At 37.5% G+C, this 27,443-nt stretch overlaps 1 protein-coding gene across 1 annotated transcript in view; it reads left to right on the forward strand.

Annotated features, from left to right (window-relative positions):
• TSHR (thyroid stimulating hormone receptor) overlaps positions 1 to 27,443 on the forward strand; it is a 164,398-nt gene that overhangs the window by 84,774 nt on the left and 52,181 nt on the right. Inside the window, exons 2-3 of the mRNA XM_047863200.1 lie at positions 6,684 to 6,755; positions 11,965 to 12,039. Of these exons, the coding sequence (XP_047719156.1) occupies positions 6,684 to 6,755; positions 11,965 to 12,039 (147 nt within the window). The remainder of the gene's footprint in view (positions 1 to 6,683; positions 6,756 to 11,964; positions 12,040 to 27,443) is intronic.

Raw genomic sequence — 27,443 nt, forward strand, 5'->3', positions numbered from 1 at the left:
AGCCAACTTGTTTAACTACTAAGTGTACATACCTCACTTAGATATAAAACTATAAGCCTTTTTCCCCCAATGAATTGTATGTGATGCCCCTAGTCATTAATAGTAAATACTGCTACTATTTGTATGAGGCACATTTTCTGAGTTTTTTTCATTATAGCAAGAATAATCACTGCCTTCTCATTTTGAACCATCAAAAACATAAAAAACTAAGTCTCTTCAGTACCTAGTATATTTTCATCCAAAATAAATACTATTTTGATGCTAATTCTTTGGACAGTAGTATAACACCTTGAAGCTTTGCTAATGTTTTTGTCAACAGAATATATACTTAGACGTGTCTTTTTCCTTTTCCACAAATATTCAAAATTTATTCTGAAAGTAAAATAAAATATTCTAGCCAAATAATCACAATCATTTGCTTTTTTTCCTCTACCATCTGCTTTTAAAGCAGTAATCACAATGTTACACAATTCTTTAAATAAATGTTTTGCTTTTGAAAACATAGACAATGGAAAACACATGCAGCTGCTTGCCCGTGTGAAGGCACAGAGAAATAGGTCAATATAACCATGTATCAGTTAGCTCTAGCTACAAAATACCGCCTAACAAAACAACCATGAAACCTCTATGAGTTTTAAGGCTCATGCACCTGGGATTAGCTAGGGAGCTACAAGGCATCCACGTATCACAATAATTTATTCTCCATAACCCTCAATTTATAGTAAGACTATTGGGGAAAAATGGAACACAGGCTCTGTAAACAAACATGCTGTCTTTATTATTTCATTAGCTAGACGCCATGTTCCAGCCAATTATTTTTTGCTCTTTATTTGAAGAGAAAAAGGTACTTTGGAAGAAAACTCTTCCTACATGTTTTCATAATGTTCAGGCTAATAACATTTTAAAAGTTAGAGAGGAGGGGCGCCTGGGTGGCTCAGTTGGTTGAATGTCCGACTCCTGATTTCAGCTCAGGTCATGATCTCACAGGTTCATGAGTTCCAGCCAAATTGGGCTCTGTGCTGTCAGTGCTGGAAATTCTCCCCCTCTTTTTGACCCTCCCCCTGCTCACACTCTGTCTCTCTCAAAATAAAGTAATAAACTCAAAAAAGTTAGAGAAGAAAGTGAAGGAAAGCTTAAGCTAATAGGTGATAAATTTTAGAGTTGTAACTAAGGTAATTAATACCAAGAGTTTAAAAATATGTTTTAACTCAATAATGAGTTTATTTTTCCAGATTATGTGTATATTACTATGAATATATCCAGGTAAAATGTACAAACTGCTAAACTGAATTTGACAATTTATGTGATCAATTTCTATTGTGATAATTCATTTGTTTAACATTATTAAAATCAGTCTTCTGTGTCAGGCTATGTTATAATCATCATGATATAAACTAAGTTCATCCACTAATAATTGATAATTAATGTTCATCTAGGGCTAGAATTGCTGTCATTCCCTCATTCACTTTTGTTTAGGATTTATTGTGCATATTGTATCTCAGAATCATTGTATCATGGTTCTGAAATCCATAATCCTTATTAGTCCATTTGTATTGGTGGGCTTTCTTTGGTGAGAAACGTGGCTGAGAAGAATGAGTAAAATGTCAGCATTTCAAATATTTTGTCTTTTAAAACATGTTATGCTGTGTAGAGGAAGAGAAACATCTTTTCCTACCCTTCTAACTTCTCAGCTAGGGCTCTATCACCAAAGACACATTAACAAGAGAAAAGAATACTTATTTAAGTTGTACATGACTTGGGAGCCTTTAGGAAGAAATGGAGACTTGAAGAAATGACATTTTTATACTAGGTTAGATAAAAAATGGAAGGTGGTGATAAATGTCACTGGACAAAGGGGTATGAGCTAAGGGTAGTAAACTGGGGAAATCTAGCAAAGCCTATGTGTTCAGATTACCCTTGGCATCCCTCTGTCTTCAGAAATAAGATTGCTCTTTTATCTGGGTATAGGGAAGGCACCTCTCATATGAGAGTCTTTTATGACCTGCTTCAGGGGAGAAGGGGCTCGGAGAGTTCTTTCTGAACCTACTGTTTCTCATTCCCTTCAGCTTAAAATATGCAATATGCCAAGGTACTATATTTTGGGGTAGCATGTTTTAAACCCCATTATTCTCTCATCTGAAATTTTCCCCAAGAAGTTTGAGAGTCCAGAAACTTAGTGGGTAGATCGATCATCCCCTGTCCTAGCAAACCAGGCTCTCAGTCCTAGGAATAGGTCAATCCTAAAGAGTTGTTTCATTTCAAAAGGTGGTGATATGAGTGGGAGCAAGGGCACCCATCTGTTAGGCTTCTAACGGTGTTAGTAATCAGGCATTTAATGAGATACATTTCTATGGAAATAAAAGAAAAACAAAGGTTAATGGTTCCAACAAACTATAAATTCAATTGTTGAACCCAGAGGGTGGTCAGTCACGATTTCTAGATGTTGGGCTCAAAGCACCTGTAGGTAGGGTAGTAAGGGCAGGGAGTAACAATCAATAAATTTTTTTGGTTTGCAGTGTGAATGTCTCTGGTGATGGAATTAGATGTTCCAGTGAAATTTCTGAGTGACCCACACAGTTACAGGTACAAAGAGTACCCATACATGATCTGTTGTGGTGATTCCCTAAAAGTTTATATCATCATCCAGCTTCAGCTTATAGGACTTCGAGAAATGGGTAGTTTTCGTTTTTAGCCATGACAAGTCAGGAAGGTGAGAGAAAATTGGATATGGTAACAACTGACAAGGTGTACAAAATGGCAAAATCTAATTTACAAGGAAATGAAAAATAGTTCAAAGACGGCAAACATTCACAAGGGTAGGTAATACTTTCTAACTGAAACAAAATTTTTCTCTACAGCCACCTCCATTTCTACCATAGATAATCAAAGACTATTTTTATTTGCAAAAATAAATCTAGTCTTATTAAACTTGGCCCAATTATTTATACAAGTACAACAAGAAAATTGATTGATAATACAGGCCCTTTTTAAGTCTGCTTTGCAGGAATCCTCCGGAAAAGCTCGAAGTTAGTTCAAAGTCAGAAAGACTTTATTTAGAATTTGATTTGGGGAAACTTGTCAAGAATATCAAAAGATTTGAACACTTGATTAAATAAGGTCTTGGTCAACTATTTAACCAAATTTGACAATAGAAGATTTTTAAGGCAAATATAGAACATTGCATAGTTGTGAACAAAACCCTCTTTTAATATTAGAGACCTTAATAAGTAAGTAATCAAAAGACCTTATAAAGACAACATGAAGCACAGGAAATTAGTTTGATAAAATACAGAATCTTTGTTTCCTAGGCAAATTTCTTAAAAGGCAACTGAAGATCTGCATAGCCTGGCAGGTAAAAAGCCAAGCAAGGTTCTCAAAACACAAAAACAAAACAAAACAAAAACCTAAACAGGAAGAAAATAGCTGACTCTGGGAGGGAAAGGATCAATAAACAATGGGTACTTAACACTAAACTCAAAAGGGTCACTATCCAAAGATTTGACAAATACAAATATTTTTTCCTGCTAACCTGAATTTGGAAAGGAAACAGCAAGGAGAAGTGTTTACCTTCCTCTCTCAACGAAGATAAAGATCCTGAAAACTGATACGTTAAGAATTCTTACATTCTGCTGGCTTTTTGCCAGTTGTCCCAGACCTTAGCTGCAGTCTCCAAGGTGATGGAGTATCCCAGCCTTCTACTATCCAATCCTCATCACCAGAAACTGTAGAGGAGGAAAATAGTATGTTTTTCCTTCTACCTTTCTAGTTCCTCAGCTGGGGCTTTGTAACAGAAGATGGATTAACAAGAGAAGAAAGTACAAATTTATTTAATGGAAAATGTTTATGTGTCATGGAAGCCTTCATAAAGAAATGAAGACCCAAAGAGATGATTAAACCTGAGTGTTTTTATGCTGTTTTGATGAGGAATGTAAAGTCATGGGAAAATGTGATAGAACAAAAGGGTAGAAAACTGAAGGGAGCTTATTCATTGTTCATTCAGATTCCCTTGGTGTTTTCTGAGATAAGGATATAGGCAGGGCACCCCCCACATGAGAGTCTTATGACTTGCTTCAGAGGAGAAGGAGATCAGAGTCCTTAATGCACCTGTTGTTTCTCAGATTCCTCCAGCTTAAAATGTTCAACATGCTAAATTGCCATGTTTTGGGATAGCGTGTCCTGAACTCCATCAACTACAACTAAATCAGTAGTAGGAAAAAGATCTTTGTTCTCACTTCAAGTGTGTATGTGTTTATGTGTGTGACAGAGAAAGAGAGAATTCAAGAAACATGAATTATATATTTCAGAAATTCATGCATTGTGAAAGAATATAAACATTATTTGAATCTTTTACCCCAAATCTATTAAATTACATTTAGATGGTATTTCTGTTCCAAGTCAAATTTCTTACATACCATTGTAAACTTACTCTAATTTTCTTAATAGGTCATTTACTTTTGAACACCCAAATTTTTAGACAGTGAAGTTACAAATTAAGTCCACATTATCTATAAGCAGTGTGTGCAATTTTACAATAAGCATGTCCTCAAGATCCATGCCCTTAGAGCAGGTTCTATATGCAGGACTATCTTTGAGCTTGAGAAACTCAATCTCCTTGGGTGATACCCAACAGGTGTGTACCTGATCCTTTGTTTTCCTTTGGCATGGCCCACTTTTACTGGGAGATTTTAATTGAATAAGTTGTTATGCTTTTATTTTTAAATTCAGAATCTTGGATCTGGACCAATAGGTTTTAATCAATCCAATTAAGGGAATGTAAGTGAGAGACCTATGAGAAAGGATGGATAATTTATGAGACCTAAATTTGTGAAACCATATTAAGGCAACATTCGGCTTTATGCTGAAACATCCAGGGTTGTAAAGAGCTGACAACCTACCCTTTTGTCATTCACATCACCTCCCCTCTTCTAAGTTAATAGATCCTTTTATAAACTAATTTGGCCCCACTGATGCACTGATTGAACAAATTGCAGATATTATGTCTTGATAGACAGGCATGATGTACTAGGTGAAAGGAATTGCTGTAAAGAAGCCATTAGTAATGTGATGGTGAAGTGCTGGGGGGAAGGGAAACATTTTATAGTCCTGTGATTAGGTCTTAGTCTTTTAGTGAGACTGTGCCTCACTGTGAACTTCACAAGTGTTTCACGTTTTTTTTCTTCTCTCCTTAGATAGAATAGGATGGCTAGAGTGACCTAGAGTTGGGTATTTCCCTTCCCCAGTCAGTTAGGACCTGGTTAATAGTTTCCCCTGGGTGTGGAGGGAGGGGGGCAGGCCTTGTTAAGAAGAACAAAGTGCTCTGATGTATTTCCAAGTGGTTTTCTCTTCTCTTTGCCAGAAGCACAAGGGGCTATTTTTTCTACTGTTTACTATTAGAACATGGTTGAGCCTGGAGGTAAATCTCACAAAACTGTGGAAGTCCCCCTGTGACTGTGTCCCCATGGAGATCTATCAGCACCGTGCCTCCAGGATTCACCAATCCCAATTCAGGTTTCCTATCCTGACACTCGTTCTCTCTGTGGTTTCCACACATCAGTCTCCACTCTGGGAGACTGTCTGTCTCTACAATCTTGCCAACAGTGGTTTGCCCAATGTCTTCTCTTCTCCAGGCTCCTGACATGCTGAACCAGAAACCAGAAGTTTCAAATGCATTTCAATCACTGCAAAAATTAGTAGTTCAAAAAATGCAGAGATCAAGGAAATAGATTGCTGAGAAATAAAACCCTGCAGCCTAGGAGGGAAACACACAATTTTTGTCTTATTTCTTTAAGAAAGGAAGTAAATGGATGATGCGTAATTATGAATATTTATACGGCAAAAAACAGACCCATGGATAAGATGGTAAGTGTGATGAGGTGTTCTTTTTGTAAAGTGAGTTAGGACACCTTCTTCCATACAGGATTCTATCAAGCAGTTGCTGTAGCAAAAAAAGGAAGTAAAAAATGGAACACCTTGGTGAGCGGACATACTGAAATACATGAAATACATTAAGATGTCTTATTACTGATATAAGGAAAAAACCTTGGCCTTCTGAAAAGTGTCCAAAAAAGCAAACTGCAAGAAAAGTCACAACCTTTAACTTGCATGTGCAACAAAGATGCTACAACCCTGAGAATTAGCTCCTTGTCAGCCAGTTATTTCCACACTGCAGCAAGTAGATGATAAGATCAAGGTAATGGTTGAAGAGACTTTTGGTTGGGCAAAAAGATTGTAACAATACCACTATTTTTCATCTTTAAGATATATCAAATAGATTTAATCCTCTTAATGTGTTCTTAATATATGTTCCAATGGCATTCCAAGACATTTCCATTGACATGTGCCTGATATGAATTCAGTAGTCGTACAGAACATGAATATGAGATATTGCCCTCCAGTTAATAATTTGAATATGATGTCACACAAGGTATACGAGTTTACCACAAATTCAAAGATGACGTTTGAAGTTTTATTTTCTGCATTTGACTCTCACTCTCAGTTCTTGGTTTGTTGGGGGAAAACTGTATGTTTGTTTTTCCTTGAGTATTATTTTTGTTGATTATGTATGATAAAATGGATGTCATAAGGACCAGGATACCTCTCATAATGTATTGCTCATAATTAAGGTGACTTATTAGAAAAATCCAATGATTAAAACTCTAATTGTGTAACTGTTATCTTCGTAGGAAATTTATAGAGACTCATCTGAAAACCATTCCCAGTCGTGCATTTTCAAATCTGCCCAATATTTCCAGGATGTAAGTCACTTTTTTAATATAAAGAGAAGTTTGCAACTGTGCCAGCCATGTTATTTTCTAAATGTGTTCTATCAAGAAAAATACTTGTTATACATTGTATCTGCATAAAACAATGATATTTGCATTTCCAATGTACTTGAAAAGTATATGTAAAAGATGTTTATTTGATTTTGCTACATCTCCAATCCCGAATTCCTAATTTCTTAAACCTACTGCAAAATTAAATTCATTTGATCTTGACAATTTAATAATTCTCAACGTATTTTAATGTATCTTGGGATGCGACAAAGTGTTAGCTGGGAATCTCTCCCATACACACACTGTCTAGTCCATCTCTCCTAGTTACGGATTCTTGATTCACTTTTTACCAGGACAAATGTTTACATTTTGTCAGAAATGTAGCTAATGATTTCAGACTTCTCTCATTAAAAAAACAAACAAACCAAAACCCACAAAAATAATTCTAAACCTTAGAAAACTGAATTGTTATGCACTCAAGAGTAAAGATAAAAAGGACTTCCATGTTGAGTTGACAAAGAGTATAACTGTATATGAAATACACCAGGGCCTTATTTCGTTTAATGGATTCTGACAAGCCACAAAGATAATTCAGGTACACCAAATGACAATACAACCAGGAGCAACCTGTGTCGGTTTTGGCTCAATTGATTCATTTCATGACCATTTATCGAGTGTCTGTTGTGTCATTTCAGGGGCATTTGACATTTTTAGTTGATACAACTAGAAAGGAGGGTGCTACTGGCATTGAATGGATGAGGCAAAGGATCTGCTGAACACCCGACAAGGCACAGGATATCCTTCCACAACAAAGAATTTTCTAGTCCAAAATGTCAACAGGGCTGAGGCTGAGAAACCATTCCAGCTATGTATCTCTGCAGTCTTTGATTTCCTGAACAGCCCTTCTATTTTCAAATTCTTGTCTCCTTTGATTTCCTTGATATTGTTCTCTCATCCTTCTTTTTAACATCTTACCTGAGCTACTCTCCCTCATCCTCACTCTCCTTTCCTAACTTCCTATTTCATTTCATTCAGTTCCTTAAATATCAGTTCATTCTTTCTTTTGTCCCAGTTCCTTCATACTCTCTTCTCCTTGAATGGACACTCCCATTCCTTTGGCTTCACTGTTACCCAATACAGTTAATTTCTAAATGAGTATCTCTAGCCCTGACTTGTTGCTACAATTGAGGCCTGAATTAAAGCTTCTTCCCAAGTATGATCATCTTGATGTCCCACAGTCACTTCAAACAGCATAGCCAAAATAAACTCATCTTCCTGCTAAACTGTTCCTTCTTCTCCATTTAACAGCACCAGCGTTTAGTGGCCTAAAAGTTAAACAACTTGAAATACCCTTCTCATCTTCTTATATAATTGCTTATTTGGTGTCTCTGCTTGGATGTCCCAATAGCTTGACCATTACTTTATTCATTCATTCAACAAATATTTATCGGGCCCTACTCTGTGCCTGGCACTTCGCTAAATGCTTCACATATGACATCTGACAAAACTCATGGAGTTTCCACTTTCCTTCCTAAGAGATATACTATGGTGTAGTCAGTTAGAGAGTGCTGTGTAACTCATATAAGAAGCATCTTACCTAGATGGAGAGTGTGGTCATAGAGGGCTTCCTAGAGGAAATGACACCTAACTTGTGATCTGGGGGGGAAATAAGTAGAAAGATAGTTCCAAGAAGAAGGGGAAAGCTGCACTGTTGGTTAAATTAAAATAAACTTGTTGAGGCTGAAGCTTAGGTGGGAAGAAGGGCGGTAGAGAGAAATGAAACTGGGGAATAAGCAAGTTCAAGGCCTTGTGAACCACGTAAAGGAATTTGAAATCTTCCCTAAGGTCCAAGCCACTAAATGGTTATCAGGATGGAAGTGGCAGATCAGGTGTGTTAGAAACATTTGCTTGTTCTGTGGAAAGGGAGTCAAATGGAGTAAGACTGGAGACAGGAAACTTGTGAGGATGTTGTTGCAGTGTCCCTGGGGCAGAGGGGATGGTGAACTGAATGCTGATGGTTGAGGGGAAATAAAGAAAAAGTGGCCAGGTTTGAGAAATAAATAAGAGAACTAACAAACTCAAAAGTTGATTGATTTGGAGGTGGGAAGAGATGGAGAATTTCATCCAAGTGTCTGACCAGGACACCTGTGTGGTTGATGAGCATATTTGCTGAGATAGAGAAGTTTTGTGCGAATTTGCTGTGGAGAATCGAGGAGACAGTTAGGAGTTCGTTTGGGGCATATGGCATTTGAGTTACCTTTGAGGCATAAAGCAAGCTATGGGTCCAGCAGGTAATCAGGACATAGACATGATTTTTCCTTCATTCCAGGCAGATGTAATTGGGACCAGTGAAGGGCATCATTGGAGAGGGATAGGCTAAAGAGAATGAAGAACAAACAATTTGGGGGTCCCTGAGAAGGCAAGAAGAGATGGGATCCAAATAAAGGGATTGACTTGGTACAAGAAAATTGTCATCTTTTACGTTGTAACAAGAAAGTAGTAGTAAGAGATAAAGCCATGCAGGTGATTAATAGGCTTATTGGTGGAGAATTCAAGGAATTTTCATCTCAAGCTTTCAATCTTTTCAACAAATTATTAAAAGATTATCTGCTAATTATTGAGGGTGAAGTTAGGAGAGTTAGAAATTTGAGAAGGTTTGAAATAAAAGTTATGGACAATAAAAGAGGGAGGGTTGGCTGAGATATACAGGACATCCAGGAAGATCTGAAGGTCCTGTTAAGACTTCCTCCGTGGAGAATATGCTGAATTCTCTAGTCTGGGTTAAACGTTTCCTGAAGCACATCAGAGCACTTATCACTGTATATGCTAATCTCATTTATGTACCTATATCACCCATTACTATGAGTTCCTTGAAGCTGGGGAACAGGTCTGTTTTGTCAATGCCCACTTACTGACACAGAGTAAATATTCAATAGATATTTGTTGAATGAAAACATGCAGAGATACATAAGTAATAGTTAAAGGTCTTGTCTGCCTAGGGGGCAAGAGAGAAAACATTTGGGCAATCCTGGATAGGTTTGTACTGGTTCAGTACAAATTTCCACCTATTATTCATGCATAATTATTAATAGCACCCTGTGTAACTCACAAAAATATCCTAGTTTGGATGATAAATGATATGGTCACCCTAGTGATTGCATAAGACTTACATGCTAAGAAGAAATTTGAGGAAGAGATGGGATCTGATTTTTCCTGTTTATAAAAAAGGGATAAGCAAGCAGAGAATCACATCTTTCACCCCAGTGAATAAATGGTTCCTACATCTTGTCTTCCCAATTGAGCCATAAGAGCCCTTTAAGGATGTATCATTCAGTTGGAGAAACTGGAACTTCTTATGACGTGGACAGAATGACCATTCTAGTAACCCTTTGAGAAAGCTTCACACTTCTAAACCAAGAAATTCAGGAGAAAATTCAGAGCAATAGGTATGTTATAAAGTTAGGAAAACAAGTTTGTAGCTTTCAAAATTCATCTTTTCCTACAAATGGCACAGCTTCATCCATTATAAATCTCTGCAGATCTCTACACACACATACACACACAAAAAATAATCTTTTCAATGTCTTCCATTGCTCCTTCCATACTAAAAATATATTTGGATTAAAATAATTTATGTAATGTTATCTACAAGTGGCAATGGCTTGGGTGACCTGATAAATCAAAGGATAATTATTTAGAGAATAGATAAAACAGGAAGTACAGGACCATTAGAACATTCCCAATGATGTGATAAAAACTCAAATAGAACAGAGTTCCTTTTATAAACATTGTATTAATGAAAACATTTAACTGGCAGATTTAATTCAAAATTTAAAGATAGATTTTTTTTAAATAAAAGTATTTGCACATCATCCCTCATAAATTCTGATTTAGTTATCCTGGATCGAGTCTTAGACATATGTATCTTTTAAGAGACTCCCAGGTAGTTTAGCTGAATGGCCAGGGTTGAGAATCTCTGTTATGACAACAGGTGGACACCATCTATTAATATTTAATTTTCCCAAATATAGAGATACCTCTCAATAAAAAGCAGTCACTGAGTTTGGTTGCGTTAGTCATTCTTATAACAAGATGGAATTTGTGGAGGCTATTTGAAACAGTATTCCTTAGGTATTCTTGACAAGTTGTACTTAGAAGTTTCTCTTTTCTCTTTTATAATAATTAAAGCCTTTATTTGAGTTATCCTTTGCTTACAAAGTTCCAGAAAAGTCTTGAATTTTCAGATTAATCAAAATAAAGAAGTCTTGAGTAGACATGTAGTCACTACCCTACGGAATGTTCCACTAGAGAATTATAAATTTCTCATCTTCTTTGAGACTCTATGTCTAATCCCATGCAGTTACACCGTTAAAAATGCCTCTTTTTTATTATTGTGTTCTTTTCTAATTCCTTTCATTTTCTGCTATTTTGAGTAATTCACCATTTATTCATTACCTTAACACATATTCACTGAGGCTCTACTACATGCCAGGCACTATGACAGACACTCAAAATTCAAAGGCCACACAAAGCAGACACTGTTCTCCATTTCAGAGAATGTACAGCCTAATCAGACAATATCCAAACAATTAGAAAGTTGTACTGTGATAATTAATGAAAGGAGAAGTTCTTGGTGCAATAAGGGATACTTAAGGGAAATTTTACCTAATCAGGAAATTCAGGAAAAGCTTCTGAAGGAAGTGTCATTTAAATGAAACCTTAGGGGGGCGCCTGGGTGGCGCAGTCGGTTAAGCGTCCGACTTCAGCCAGGTCACGATCTCGCGGTCCATGAGTTCGAGCCCCGCGTCAGGCTCTGGGCTGATGGCTCAGAGCCTGGAGCCTGTTTCTGGTTCTGTGTCTCCCTCTCTCTCTGCCCCTCCCCCGTTCATGCTCTGTCTCTCTCTCTGTCCCAAAAATAAATAAACGTTGAAAAAAAAATTAAAAAAAAAAAAATGAAACCTTAGGGATGAATAGGACCTAATGAATTGGGAAGCTTTCAGGTATCACAGGATTTGAAAAAAGTATAACTAATTGGAGCATAATTAGGGAGAAATCATGGAGGTTATACATGTTGTCTGATCTGGGAAGCCCCTGACAAAGAAGTCTTAACAAAATCAGTATGTTTGAAGTATGTCTGGCATTCACAACCCTACTAACTTTCTACTTTGCATTATATTTTTATGATATTCAGCTATTTGTCAATAGATGCAACTCTGCAGCGACTGGAATCACATTCCTTCTACAATTTGAGTAAAATGACTCACATGTAAGTACAATGAAAAGTGCAGTCTTGATTGATAATTCTGGGCTCCAAATGGCTGTTAACAGCTGGGTGTTCGACCATGGTTCAAAACTTCTGTGTCTGATTAAATTCTTGACTTGTTCTCACAGTTTGTTAATCCATCCAAAATCCCATTTCCATGGTTGAAAGGTAAAGTCAAAACTAGAAGTTCTCTTCTCAAATTGTCATTTCATTCTATTACTAGTATGTCAGCAGATTTCATTGGTGTGGATATCAGTGAGTCAATACATATTTACTGACTACTAACTGGATTCCAGGCCTGTGCAAGATTCTGTATATCTAACATTTTTCCTCAGTTAGGAAAACATAGAAGAGAAATGTAGCTTCATGAGATTAGAACAGGAGTCAGGATACAAACTCTGGCCTTAGAGTTGATTATAATTGGGTTGGAACCCTGGCTTCTCTGTCCACCCACTGTCTAACCTTGCACAATCATGTAATCTTTCCTAGCCTCACATTCCTTATTTGTAAAATAAAGCTAATAAGAGTTTTAACTTCATATGGTGAGCATACATATTGAATGATATAATGCATGTAAGCATTAAGCACCATGCCTACCATGTTAAAACCAGGCAGCACATTTCGTCAATAATTATTCTGTTTTTATTTCTCTAGTCCATTACAATTGATTAAAAGTTGTAAATAATCACATTACATCCTTCTAGGCAGCCACTTAATTTTATGAAATACTATGAAATATTAACTATTTCCTTGAAGAAACAAAAATACCTATTTTCTATAAATACCTAGTATGTTCTAGACATTATGATAAACGTTCTATGTTCTATATTTAAGGTTCAAAAAAACAACCTTATTAAGTAGATATTATTTTTTTATTATTTATATAAGGAAAACATAAATTCATAAAGGATAAATATGTTTTCCTTAGTCACTCAGTTACTAAAGGATCAGAGCAGAATCTTTACACCACAAATATCTTACTGGAAAATTCTTTCCCGGGGCGGCTGGGTGGCGCAGTCGGTTAAGCGTCCGACTTCAGCCAGGTCACGATCTCGCTGTCCGTGAGTTCGAGCCCCGCGTCAGGCTCTGGGCTGATGGCTCAGAGCCTGGAGCCTGTTTCCGATTCTGTGTCTCCCTCTCTCTCTGACCCTCCCCCGTTCATGCTCTGTCTCTCTCTGCCCCAAAAATAAATAAACGTTGAAAAAAAAATTAAAAAAGAAAAAAAGAAAGAAAATTCTTTCCCTATGCACTGCATTTTGTTGCCTTCAAGAACACTGAGGCTCAGAATGTTGCTTTTAGCTATGGTAGGCAAGCTTCCATCAGATCAATCATTACTCTGAAAGTAACTAGAGAAGCAAATCCTCAAAACAACATTCGATTGTTTTCCTCTTGAGGTGTTCTGTGAATTGTAATCAACAACTGAGAGGCTCCGACTGAACAGAAGATTAGGCAATATCATAGGGCTAGTGAATCAAAGGTTGGAGTTCAGGACTTATGAAGGAGGAGGGCTCCTCAGTAAACTAACATCCCAAGATTTTAGCTGGGATCCCTAAACAGCTTCATCACAGAAGTATGGAAAATAGATCAACTCTCACAAAGACTAATGCCTGGCTTTGAATCAACAAAAAATAACAAGGTACAGAAAAAAACAAAACAAGAACATATGGGGAAAAAAGCAGGAGTAGAAAACAAACAACAGAAAATGAGAGGAAATTCAAATGTTAGAGTTTTGGAGTTATTAGGCACAGATCTTTAATTAATAACTATAATTAATATATTCAAAATTTTAAAGACTAGAGAATTTCAAAATAGAATTAGAAACTATAAAAAGGATCAAATAGAAACAAGAACTTAAAAATTCAATAACTGAAATAAAATCCAAGCACGAGTTTAACAACAAATTAGACACAGCTCAAAAGAGAATCAGTAACCTGGAAGATTAAGTCAGAAAAATATATCCAACCACAGCACCTGGATGGCTCAGTCAGTTAAGCATCCAACTCTTGGTTTCAGCTCAGGTCATGATCTCATGGTTCCATGGGACTGAGTCCTACATCAGGCTCCACAATGACAGTGCAGAGCCTGCTTTGGATTCTCTGTCTCCCTCTCTGCCCCTGCCCCATCCCCCCCCCCCATGCTGTCTCTGTCTCAAAATAAAGAAATAAACTTTAAATATATTTATATTTGTATTTATCCAGGCTGAAGCATGGAGAGAAAAAGAAAATAAAAAATATATGGCACAGTAAAAAGTCTGGAATACCTGTAATTGGGTCCCAAAAAAGAAAAGAGAAAGAAGGAGAGAAGCAATATTTAAAGAGAATTTTCTAAAATTCATAAAAGATGTCAAGTCACAGATATAATTACCACAAACCCCAATAGGATAAATACAAAGAAAACACATCAAGGCACATCATGGTAAAGGTATTAAAAACCAAAGATGATGTGAAAATCACTAAAAGCAGCCAAAGGGGGAAAAACACATATACACTTTCAAAGAAGTAGAAACAGGATTGATAGTTGATCATTCATTCAACAGAAATGATACAGTCTATAAAAGCAATAGAAAGATACCTACGATAAGGATAACAACAAAATTAACAATGGTAAATATCTGCCAATTTCTTCGAAATTGAAGGCAAAAGAAAGACATTTCAAGCAAACAAAAGTTCTTCATATGAAGAACCTACTAAAGGGAATTTTAAGGTTAAAGGAAAATAATGCCAAATAGTTGCCCAGAAGTACAGAAGGAAATGCAAAGCAAGCAATACAAAAGGTAAATATAAATGACACTGGACTGCACAAAACTAAACAAAAAATATTTTTCTGGGTTTAAAATACAGGCAATTCTTGGGGCTCAGTAGGTTAAGCATCTGACTGGCTCAGGTCATGATCTCACAGTTTGTGGGTTTGAGCCCTGCGTTGGGCTCTGTGCTGACAGCTCAGAGCCTGCTTCAGACTCTGTGTCTCCCCCTCTCTCTGCCCCTTCCCCGCTCACATTCCGTCTCTCTCTCTCTCTCTCTCTCTCTCTCTCTCTCTCTCAAAAATAAGTAAACATTTAAAAAAATTTAGGGGCACCTGGGTGGCTCAGTCGGTTAAGTGTCCAACTTCAGCTCAGGTCATGATCTCATAGTTTGTGAGTTCAAGCCCCGCATCAGGCTCTGTGCTGACAGCTCAGAGCCTGGAGCCTGCTTCAGATTCTACGTCTCCCTCTCTCTCTGCCCCTCCCATGCTCGCACTCTGTCTCTCTCTCTCTCTCAAAAATAAATAAACACTAGAAATATTTTAAATAAATAAATAAATAAATAAATAAATAAATAAATTTAAAAACACAGGCAATTCTTGTGCTGCATGATGGGTGTAGGATCATAAAACTGCATGCTGAAACTATGCAAAGTGATCTTAATAATCAATAAAAAAATTAGGATTGTTTTGTGACTTTTAAAAGTGTTTATCAAAACAGTAAAATCTCCTTTACTGTTGGTTATAAATGTATAGGGGAAGGAAAAATAGTACACTGATACTTATTTAGCACACTGTAATTTTAAACTTTAAAATTAAAGTTTACAATTAAAATGTTTTATTTCTTTGTAAAAAAAAATCAAGAGTAGTTTGAACAGTACATGCCTTTTTCTCTTTGCTATGTAACTTACTAGAACATCACGTCAATGTCTTGGCAAATTGTCATTCTTCTTTCTAGGTCTGGATCAGTTTCCAATATTTAATTCTCTGGTTCAATGTCATAAAATATTTCTTACAGTTCTTTTAATTGAATTTTGTTTTTTTAATCAGCATCTTTTCTTTTGGGGCATTTTCATCCTTTCATTCACAACCATTTTGCTCAGTAATGTCAATAATTTGCCCTCACAAATTTCCTGTGATTGAATATCTAGAGTCTCTCAAATAGTGGATGTATCAACATTCACACGCTCAGCTATTTCTTCTATGACTCCATTTATATTCAATTCAAATTTCACTTCCAGCATTATCACATTTTGTTTCTCTGCTGCACTTTTATCTCTGCCGGTCAGTTCCCTCTTTCAATTATCCACTTTTGCAAAATGTCATATGGGTTTACCACTGGAAGGCAAGGAGCCAATACAGCTGCACAGTGTTACTGTTAATAGATGAACTGGATAACAGATGCTCAGTGACTGATGACCAATGACTTTGAAAGAAGTGTAACTGGTCACCTATCATGATACACATCAGTTATGTACATAGTGATGCATAGACTGAAGAGCTGGCAGCGAAGTTTTGTGCAATTATTCACACAATATATTATGATAGCCAAAATTTGAACCATGTGGTCGGGACCAGATATTATTTAAATTTAACTAAATAATGGTAACTGAATATTATGCATATTGGAACCATGCAAAGCAAGGACTAACTATATCCACAGAATTAAAATACACAATAGCAAATAAAGAATGGGAGGGTTATAAATGGTGTTAAATTGTTCTAAGGTCCAGGACACCTGGGTGCCTCAGTCGGTTAAGCGTCTGACTTCAGCTCAGATTATGATCTCACGGTTCATGAGTTCAAGCCCTGTGTGGGGCTCTGTGCTGACAGCCTAGAGCCTGTTTCAGATTCTGTGTCTCCCTCCCTCCCTCTCTCTCTCTCTCTCTCTCTCTCTCTGCCCCTCCCCCACTCATGCTCTTTCTGTCTCTCTCTCTCTCAAAAATAAATAAACATTAAAAAAATTTTTAATTGTTCTAAGGTCCTTGAATTGTCTGAGAAATGGTAACAGTACTAACTTGTATTAGACTTTTTTTTAAATGTTTTTATTTATTTTTGAAGGAGAGAGAGAGACAGAGCATGAGCAGGGGAGGAGCAGAGAGAGAGGGAGACACAGAATCCGAAGCAGGCTCCAGACTCAGACCTGTCAGCACAAAGCCTGTCGCGGGGCTCTAACCCACGAACCGCAAGATCATGACCTGAGACGAGGTCAGATGCTTGACCAACTGAGCCACCCAGGCACCCCTTGTGTTAGACTTTTATAAATAATGAATACATGTTTTAATCCATAGGGCAACAACTAAAATAATTGTAAAAGAATGGATAACTGACAAGCTAATAGTAGTGAGGAACCGAATAATAAAAATAATTAATACAAAAAAGAGCAAGAGATTAGAATAAAGAACTTCTGCAACAAATAGATTTAACCCCAAGTAATATTTATATTAACTGTGTTAAATGTAAAAGGACTTACTATTCTAGTTAAAATACAAAGATTGCCAGATAGGTTAATAAAACTAAAAATTCAATAGTATGCTGCTTACAAGGGACATACTTTAAACACAATGATATAAAAAGACTGAAAGTGTAAGGATAAAAATATTAACATGCAAACAATAACTAAGAGAAAATTGATATAAATATACCAATACATGTTGACCATGAAGTCTTCCTGTATATAAAAAGGGAAATTTTATTATGATAAAAAGAATTACTATAGACAGATATAATGATTCTAAATTTGAATATCTGTAAGGGCATAGCTTCAAACCATGTAAAAGCAGAAATTTATGGAACTGAAAAAAAAATAGATAATCCACAATCATAGTGGGGATTTGTTTTAATAGGGTTTTATCTTATAGACTATGCATACCAAAAAAGTAATACTGATAAGAAATTAATAAGGTTTGAAGAACATCATTTGCAAACTTAAGCTTACTGACTTGTATAAAATATTGTACCCAACAATTGCAGAGTACACATTCTTTCTTTTCAAGGACACATGTAATATTTATTAAAATTGACCACATGCAGGGGTGCCTGTGTGGCTCAGTTGGTGGAGCATGTGACTCTTTTATCTTAGGGTCTTAAGTTCAAGCTCCACACTGGGTGTAGAATTTACTTAATTAAAAAAATTTTTTTTTTAAAAATTGACCATATGCAGAGTCATGAAAGCAAGTCTCAATAGCTTACAAAAAATTAAAATCAAGTATGTTCTCTGACTAATAAAAAATGCACTTCTAAATAACCATGGGTCAAAGAAGAAATCACAGTAGACACTAGGAAGCAATTTTAACTTAAGTGACAATAAAAATATGACAAATCAAAACCCATGAGATGCAGTTAAAGTCATAGTTAAAGAAAATGTACGGCTTTAAAAAGACAGATTAAAAATGAAGGCTGACGATAAATTACGTATTTTACGTATCTATCACAAGAAATTTACAAAGGAACAGCAAATTGAAACTAAAGAAAGTACAATATCCAAGAGAACTGAGAATCTAGGTCAGTAAGAACAACGGCTTAAATTCAAAACCAAATCTCCAGACTCCAAATATAACGCTCCCTTATTATACCATTTTGATTCTCTGCCCCTCTCCAAAAAAAAATCAAAGAAATTAATTTGTGACAAAGCTCCATATACATCCTGCAGCTCTTAAAAGCAACTGTTTTGTTTTTATTGTGGCCTTTTCCTCATAAAGATTCTAGTAGTTAACATTTCTCTTAGAAATATGCATTTTCTCCCTCTGAGGGAAAGTGTTAACTTTGAGGAGGAAAGAAAACTATTAAATACAAAAACTAAAAGGAGGATGAGTTAAGAAATGGATTTTTAAAAGGATATCTCTCTTATGTATATGAGGTCTTAAGAGTCTAACATCTTAGAAAATAGGAGAATAACGCATCTTGCCTTTCTCCAGATCTGCCTAATACATATCTGCAAATGATTTTCGTTGGCACAAAGGAAAAGGATAGTGAAGACTTTTGGGCTCCTACCACCCAAATGCTTAATGCCTTTAGTTTGTAATCATTTATTAAGAAATGACTATAAACAAAGCATTATACTACTTGCATGAGAAAAACAGAGCTAAAGAATCCCTCCCTCTAAGAATTGAGATAGACAGGAAAGCATGAAACAAAATATCAATACAGAGGGGCGCCTGGGTGGCTCAGTAGGTTAAACAGCTACTTGGGCTCAGGTCATGACCTCACCACTTCTGAATCTGAGCCCTGCATGGGCCTCTGGGCTAACAGCACAGAGCCCAGAGCCTGCTTCAGATTCTGTGTCCCTCTCTCTCTGCCCCTCCCCCGCTCATGCTCTGTCTCTCTCAAATATAAATTAACATTAAAAAAATTGTTTTTAAGATATCAATAAAGAATGATTTGTTTCATCTATAAACAGCATAGCACCATCAGCCAAACCTCCCTAGGACTCTTGAGCAGAGAACTGAAGCCCTCTGATTTATTTAGGAAACAGAGCCCTTCATCAAGTTGGATTTGCTACAATATAGATACTGAAGTGTAGATGGCAAATGTCAGTGCATATTGTCAACACTTACTCAAAGGCCTCAGTAAGAACATTAGCAGTTAAAGAACATAATGTTACTCTGTTTCATGGATGTCTTTCCTCAGCTGCCCTCTTCCTCCCTTTCCGCTGTGTGATTTGGTAAATAGGCTGTATGGAAGGACTCACAGCCCATCATCCCCACTTCTAAACGTCCTTTCATTACTTTTTCAAATGTCTCTGCTAATGCACTACATTACTCCTCTGAGCTCACTTCCCACTTCATGCTTAGACTGTACTCTGTGGTAGGAATTGCAATGCTAGAAAATATGCACTAAAATTGTTGGTGACCTAGATCTGGCATTCCAAAGATAAAAAGCTACCTATTCATTCAACAAATAGTTACGTTTAACCCTGTGCTAACCTTATGCTAAATTACATCTTAGCTATACACAGGATTCAAAACAGTGGATCATTCTTTTTTATTTTATTTGAGAGAGAACAAGTGAAGGAGAGGGGCAGAGAGAGAGGGAGAGGGGGAGAGGAGGAGGGAGGGAGAGAGAGAGAGAATCTCAAGCAGGCTCCATGTTCAATGTAGAGCCCAATGTGGGGCTTGATCCCATCACCCTGGGTCATGACTTGAGCCAAAATCAAGAGTCGGGAGCTCAACCAACGGAGCCACCCAGGTACCCTTCATTATATTCTTACCTAAACCCTCCTCCCTTGGCCTCTGTGATTCCACACTCCTGGTCATCCTCTACCATGCTGGTCAGTCTTTCTCATTCTCCTTTCCTGGTTTGTTATACTTCCTCACTTTTAAACACTGGGGTTCCACGTGACCAAGTGCTGTGTCTTCTTCTCTTCTTACTCTGTGATTCTCCCCCATCTGACCTTATCCAACTATTCTCAGACTGACATAACTGCTCCAGGCCTCTCTTTTTATTCTTGGGCCATTTACCTTTTGGTCTCCTTGACATCTCCTCTCAGATGTCTCACATGTATGTCACTCCTTAAATGTCCCAAATGAAATCTACCTCTTCCTCCAAAATCCACCACTCCTACGGTATTTGCTGAGGCAGTACATGGCACTTCCATTCATCTTATTGCAAATTCCAGACACCTGAGGGGTATCACTATACCTTCTTTCCTCATCACCCCCCTCTAATCCTTCACCACATACTGTTAATTCTACTACTCTAATATATAAAAAGTATACCCTTTACTCTCCACTGCCATGACCCTTGCTCAAGCCATCATAATTTCTTGCTTGGGATACAGTAATTTCATAGCTTAACTAATCTTGCCTTTTTGGGACCCCTCTAATTCATTTCTGCACAATAGCCAGAGTGATTTTGCTCTTAAGATAAATCCACAGTTTTCAAAGGAAACTTCCAGGCCCAGGACTGCAGCTGGCCCCTGCCCACATCTGTCTCCTCATCTCACTCCATTCCTGTGAACCTGTGTTCTTTAATTCCTTGGACAGTCCAAGATCTTCCCCACCTGAAGACCTTCAAATGCTTTTGCCTGTGTCTACCAAGTTCTTTAATCTCAGTCTTTGCCCATTTAACTCTACTGATTATTTATTTTCTCTTCCTGAATATTACTTAGACATACCCTGGATCCTACCCACCCACCCCCCACCTACATTATTCTCCTTGTGAATCCATCATTGAATCCTCTACAGAACTTATTAAAATTTGTGATTATACAAATGTGTGATAATAGTTTCCACAAGGCAGTGTGTTTTATGTGCCAATCACCTACATCAAACTACAAAGAAACTATCAGATTAAAGCTCCCAAAAGGAACAAGTGGATATATACTGAACACACTCTTTTAAAATAATGAATTGAAAGAGGTCAGTCTGAATTAATAAAAAATCTGATTGATAGAACATTTGGTATATGTGTGTACTGACATATGTTTAGAAAATGTACTATCTCCCAACACTATGCTAAATGTTCAACACTTCACTTAATCTTTGCACTTCTAAGTAGCTACTATAATTTTATAGTAAGAAAATTGAGTTCAATAACTTTATGTATTTATATATAAAATATATTTTATATAATTGGACCTTGCTTTTATATCCAGTCTGACAATCTCTGCCTTTCAGTTGGAGTAGTTGGTCCATTACATTTACTTCAGTTATCGATATAGTTGAAGTCTGCCATTTTCAATTATTTTCTATTTATCTTCTTTGTTCCTTTATTCCTCCTTTGGCTTCTTTTGGATTAATCAGTTTGTCTTTGCTTTTGTTTTTTAATATTTTATTCTACCTTTTAACTTTTTAGCTCTTTGTAATATTTTTTGTGGTTATTCAAGGGATTACAAAATACATCCTTCATTTAACATAGTCCATCAAGAAGGCTTATCATACCAATGCCCATGACATGTAAGAAACTTAAAATTATTACTGCATTTACCTCTTCCCATCTTCAGTGATATTTTTGCCACATATTTTATTTCTATATATGTTATAAATTCCATAATACATTACTATATTTTTTAAAGAGTTGATTGAGTTTTAAAGAATTTAAGTGAAACTAGTCTCATATATACTCACATATTTAATGTTTCCAGTGTTCATTCTTTCCATTGATTCAATCATTTCTGTAAGTTTGAAGGACTTCCTTTAGCATGTTAGTGTGGTTCTGCTGGCCACAAATTTTGTCAGCTTTCTTTATCTGAAGATACTTTTATTTTATCTTAATATTTAAAAATTATTTTCACTGGGTATAGACTTCTAACAAGGCAATCTGTTTCAGCCCTTTGAAGGTATCTTTCAATGTCTTCTGGCCTTCATTGTTTCTGATGAGTAGTCATTCCTATTCTTATCATTGTTCTCCTATAACGAACATGCCCTCTTTTCTCTGGCTGCTTTTAAGGCTTTATATTCTGGGCTTTCAAAATAATATACCTAGGTGACATTGTCTTTGTATTCAACCAGCTTTTGGTTTTCTGGAATTCCTGGGCCTATGGATTTCTGGTTTTATTCAAATTTTGAAATGTTTTTTTGGTACATCAATAGATTACGGTGTAAGTGACACCATGCATTTTCAGGCCCAGTTTCTAAGTGAACTGGCAGCTTTCACTTTAGATGCTTGGAGACTTAAGCCACTGTGTAAACCCTGTTGAAGGCAAGACCATATGGGGAGGCTCTGAATTACTAGACGGAGATGGAGAAGGGCCTAGCTGAGCCTAGCTTTCTAGCGATCACCTTCAAAGGGCCAGGCATAGAAGCACAACTATCTTGGACCTCTAGATTGATCCAGACACCAGCTAAATACCAACCGGTGATCCCAGTGGATGCCACATGACGCAGAAGAAAAGCCCACTTTAGCAACGCTTGAAATCCTAATCCACAAAATTGTTACCCCACTTAGTTTGGGGTAATTTGTTATACGACAACAGATACCCAGAAGAGGTAGCAATTATGTATTAGTTAACAATGGGTGAAAGACATTGAAGATTTGTATAAGAAAACTACAAGAATGGCAGGTTTCTTTATAAGTTATTGAGAGTCCTAAGTGGATTTAAATCAGTTCTCCTGGGTTTTAAACTACCACTGGGGTACAGTTTGGCCCCCAAAGTATACATTTGATAAAGACTTACACCTGTAAAATGATGAAACCTGGTCACTTCTATCTTCTGTTTCATGGTTTCCATTGTACACAGATTGTTGCCATTGTTCCCCCTAATAGTAGCAGCCGCAATTACCGAACACCTTTTAAGGGCAAGCACTCTGCTAAAAGTGCTTCATGTATCTTCTCTCACTTAATCTCACTAAGCCTCAGTTTCCACGACACAAACTGAAGATGGTAATACATACTTCATGGGGCTTGTGCCCTAATTTACTCCGCTAAGAAATTTCAGAGTCAGAATTTGAAACCAAGAGTGTCTGGCAAAACCATCTCTCTTCAATTAAAAACAGAAATAAAGAAAAGGCTGCCATTAGAAGGATGTTTTTACTTTTATGTGGATTTTTTTAAAAATCACAATAAAAATTCTATAAACTGGGTAGATAAAAATTGTGATTTATGGCAGATAATGTGATAAGATTTAATATTCACTGCTTCATTAAATTGAGTCAAGTGGATTTATTAGGGACTTCAAAAGTACCCGTCTTAGTCCCGATGATTCAATAGTCATGCAATTAATTAGCTATATGCATCATACAGGCAATTTGAAAAATCACTTTTTTTTTTTTTAATTTTTTTTTTCAACGTTTATTTATTTTTGGGACAGAGAGAGACAGAGCATGAACAGGGGAGGGGCAGAGAGAGAGGGAGACACAGAATCGGAAACAGGCTCCAGGCTCCGAGCCATCAGCCCAGAGCCTGACGCGGGGCTCGAACTCACGGACCGCGAGATCGTGACCTGGCTGAAGTCGGACGCTTAACCGGCTGCGCCACCCAGGCGCCCCGAAAAATCACTTTTTTTAAAAGTTTATTTATTTTGAGAGTGGGGGTAGGGGCAGAGAGAGTGGAAGAGAGAGAATCCCAAGCAGGTTCTGTGCTGCCAACACAGAGCCCAACATGGGGTTTGATGCCTGGAACTGTGAGATCAAATCAAGTCAGACAAACTGAGCCAAAATCAAGTCAGACACTTAACTGACTGAGCCACCCAGTTGCCCCGGAAAATCACTTTTATAATGTCCTATTTCTAGTGGAAAAATCTGCTGGCACACTTACATTTTCTTCAATCAGCTGTAAAAATCTGAGGATATGGGGTGTCAGAGTGGGTGGCTCAGTCGGTTGAACGTTGGACTTCAGTTCAGGTCATGATCTCACCGGTCATGAGTTTGAGCCCTGCATAGGGCTCTCTGCCGTCAGCACATAATCTGCTTTGGATCCTCTGTTCCTCCTCTCTCTCTGCACCTCCTCCCACTCACTTTCTCTTTCAAAAATAAATAAACATTTAAAAATAAATATAAAATCTGAAGACTTATAAACTCTCTTTGAATTAACATCTATTATTTTTTAATTCCTCAATAAATTAAAAGGTGCATCAACATTATGAATACCATCTTTCAGTTATAGATTATTTTCCCCTTAGTAATGGAATGTTAGCAGTGAAACACTTCATTGATAATTATCAAAGTAGAATAATTAAGATGTCTCTCATTGAAAAAGAATTGATAATTTGGAAAAAAAAATTTCTGTGAATTTATAGACGATTAGCAAAAAGTTACTGCTAGCCTAAAAATCAGGACATCAAAAGCTAAGGATCTAGTATACACCAAGAGCTTTGACAGACTATACTTTTTGACCTGGTAATTCCACTTCTATAAATTTTCCCTAAAAAAATAAACAGAGGAGTGAGAAAAAGTTTACATAGAAATCCAGTTGTCTCAGAATTAATTTATAATAGTAAATTTAATAGTAATAGTAATAGTAAATAGTAATAATTTATAATAGTAAAAATTCAGGGGCTCCTGGGTGTCTCAGTCGGTTGAATGTCTGACTTCAGCTCAGGTCATGATCTCACAGTCTGTGGGTTTGAGACCCACGTCGGGCTCTGTGCTGACAGCTCAGAGCCTGGAGCCTGCTTCAGATTCTGTGTCTCCCTCTCTCTCTGCCCCTCCCCCACTCATGCTGTCTCTCTCTCTCTCTCTCTCTCTCTCTCTCTCACACACACACACACACACACAAAAATAAATAAACATTAAAAAATAAAGTAGGGGCGCCTGGGTGGCACAGTCGGTTAAGCGTCCGACTTCAGCCAGGTCACGATCTCGTGGTCCGGGAGTTCGAGCCCCACGTCAGGCTCTGGGCTGATGGCTCGGAGCCTGGAGCCTGTTTCCGATTCTGTGTCTCCCTCTCTCTCTGCCCCTCCCCCGTTCATGCTCTGTCTCTCTCTGTCCCAAAAATAAATAAACGTTGAAAAAAAAAATAAAGTAAAAAAATAAAAAATAAAAATTAAGGGTTCCTTCAATATGCATCAATCTTAAAATTAATACTTGATGTTAAAATACTACATGGGGGACTTATGTGATAAAAGCCTATCAGAAAATATTACCTTAAAATGAATTTACCTAGTTCTTCGTACCAGTTTTCACCTCACTACTGTGCCGCATTTAAAGTATTTAAGGTAACAAAATTATGGCTTTGCCAATATATACACACCTTGTTTCTAAAGTAGTTAAGTAACTACTTACTCCCTCCCTATACCTCCCAGAGAATACAGTAAAGTTTCACGTAATAAACGTCCAATAAAATTCCTTTAATTTTAATGAATCTCTCTCCACTGTGCCCACTAGAGTGAACAGACCTAATCAAAGCGAAAGTGGCCTGCCTCCCACTTTTTAAAAAAAAAAATTTCAGTGTTTCTTTATTTTTGAGAGAGAGAGGATGCAAGCTGGGAAGAAGCAGACAGAGGGAGGCAGAGGATCCAAAGCAGGGTCCGTGATGTCAGCACAGAGCCAGATGAGGAGCTCAAGCCCAGGAACCGGGAGATCATGACCTGAGCCGAAGTCAGACATTTAACTGACCGAGCCACCCATGTGCCCTGTGCCTCCCACTTTTTTCGGAACTACTGCTTCTTAAAAGCAGACTAGAAAAAAATTGAAAATCAAATTGAAGTAAGAGTTGAAAAGAAGCTGGGGCCTGGCCGAGACCTAGGATTTTGGCTATTATTCACATTCGGCTTCTTGTTTTACACACATAGTTTTGCACATTATTGCATTTGTATTTCTTTCGTATTTATTTAGAGAGCAAGAGAATGAGAGAGAGAGAGGGAGAGAGAGCACAAATGAGCTGGGGAGAGGGGCACAGGAAGAGAGAGAAAGAACCTTAATCTCCACACTAAGCATGGAGCCTGACATGGGACTCAATCTCATAACCCTGAGATCATGGACACTTAACCGACTGAGCCACCCATGTGCCCCGTGCCTCCCACTTTTTTCGGAACTACTGCTTCTTAAAAGCAGACTAGAAAAAAATTGAAAATCAAATTGAAGAGTTGAAAAGAAGCTGGGGGCTGGCCGAGAGCTAGGATTTTGTCCATTATTCACATTCAGTTTGTTTTACACAGTCTTACACATTATTATATTTGTATTTCTTTTTTAATTTTTAATTAATTTATTTTTTTGAGAGAGAGAGAGAGCATGAATGAGCTGGGAAGAGGGGCCAGAGAGAGAGAGAATGAATCTTAATCTCCACACTAAGCATGGAACCTGACATGGGGCTCAATCTCATAACCTTGAGATCACGATCCTGAGATCATGGATGCTTAACTGACTGAGCCACCCAGATGCCCCTGCATTTGTTTTTCTTAAAAGTTTAACCATGCCAGCCAGGGAAGCTTGTCTTGTCTCCAGACATCTCGTTCCAACTCAGTGTCTGTGCTCCTGCAAGTCTAAAACTGTCTCGTCTCCCGATCTGCTGTGGTCCCCCTCTCACTTTACAGGTGAAATGCCAAATCAGCTTTATTATTACCCTCAGTCTGCTTCCCAGCTTGGCATGCTTTCTACTCATGAACTGGGGAGGGGAGGGGGTGCTGAGGCTGGACAAATATCTCTAAGGCTAAGGATCACAGGCAAGTACCATGTTCTGATGCCTGGTGAGTAGTTGAGAGGGAAAGCAGGCACAGGGAAATGGAAGGAAATAAGTAGTTGGAACGTTCCTTAATAGTAGAAGGATTTAAACCTTCATTTCTCTTCCTTTTTCTCTCTCTCCCCAACCTGGGAACTCTCTTCTGTCACTTTGCTGATTTCCCATACTGTCTGGGGGTGTACTAAGTGCCTGCCTCAATGCCAGCTGTTTTGAACAAGCCAATTTCTCAGTTCTTTACTCTTATTAAGAATGAACGGGGGCGCCTGGGTGGCGCAGTCGGTTAAGCGTCCGACTTCAGCCAGGTCACGATCTCGCGGTCCGTGAGTTCGAGCCCCGCGTCGGGCTCTGGGCTGATGGCTCAGAGCCTGGAGCCTGTTTCTGGTTCTGTGTCTCCCTCTCTCTCTGCCCCTCCCCCGTTCATGCTCTGTCTCTCTCTGTCCCCAAAATAAATAAATGTTGAAAAAAAAATTAAAAAAAAAAAAAAGAATGAACAAATGTTTCTCCAAAGAAAAAGCCCGGAATCTAGTCAGATGATTAAATAAACCTAATGTATGCTGAAGTATTGATCTGCTGGTTTGTGAAAACAAGGCATTCAGGGCATCACTGTTAAC

This window comes from Prionailurus viverrinus, chromosome B3 (genome assembly GCF_022837055.1).
Source record: "Prionailurus viverrinus isolate Anna chromosome B3, UM_Priviv_1.0, whole genome shotgun sequence".
NCBI classification, from domain to species: Eukaryota; Metazoa; Chordata; class Mammalia; order Carnivora; family Felidae; genus Prionailurus; species Prionailurus viverrinus.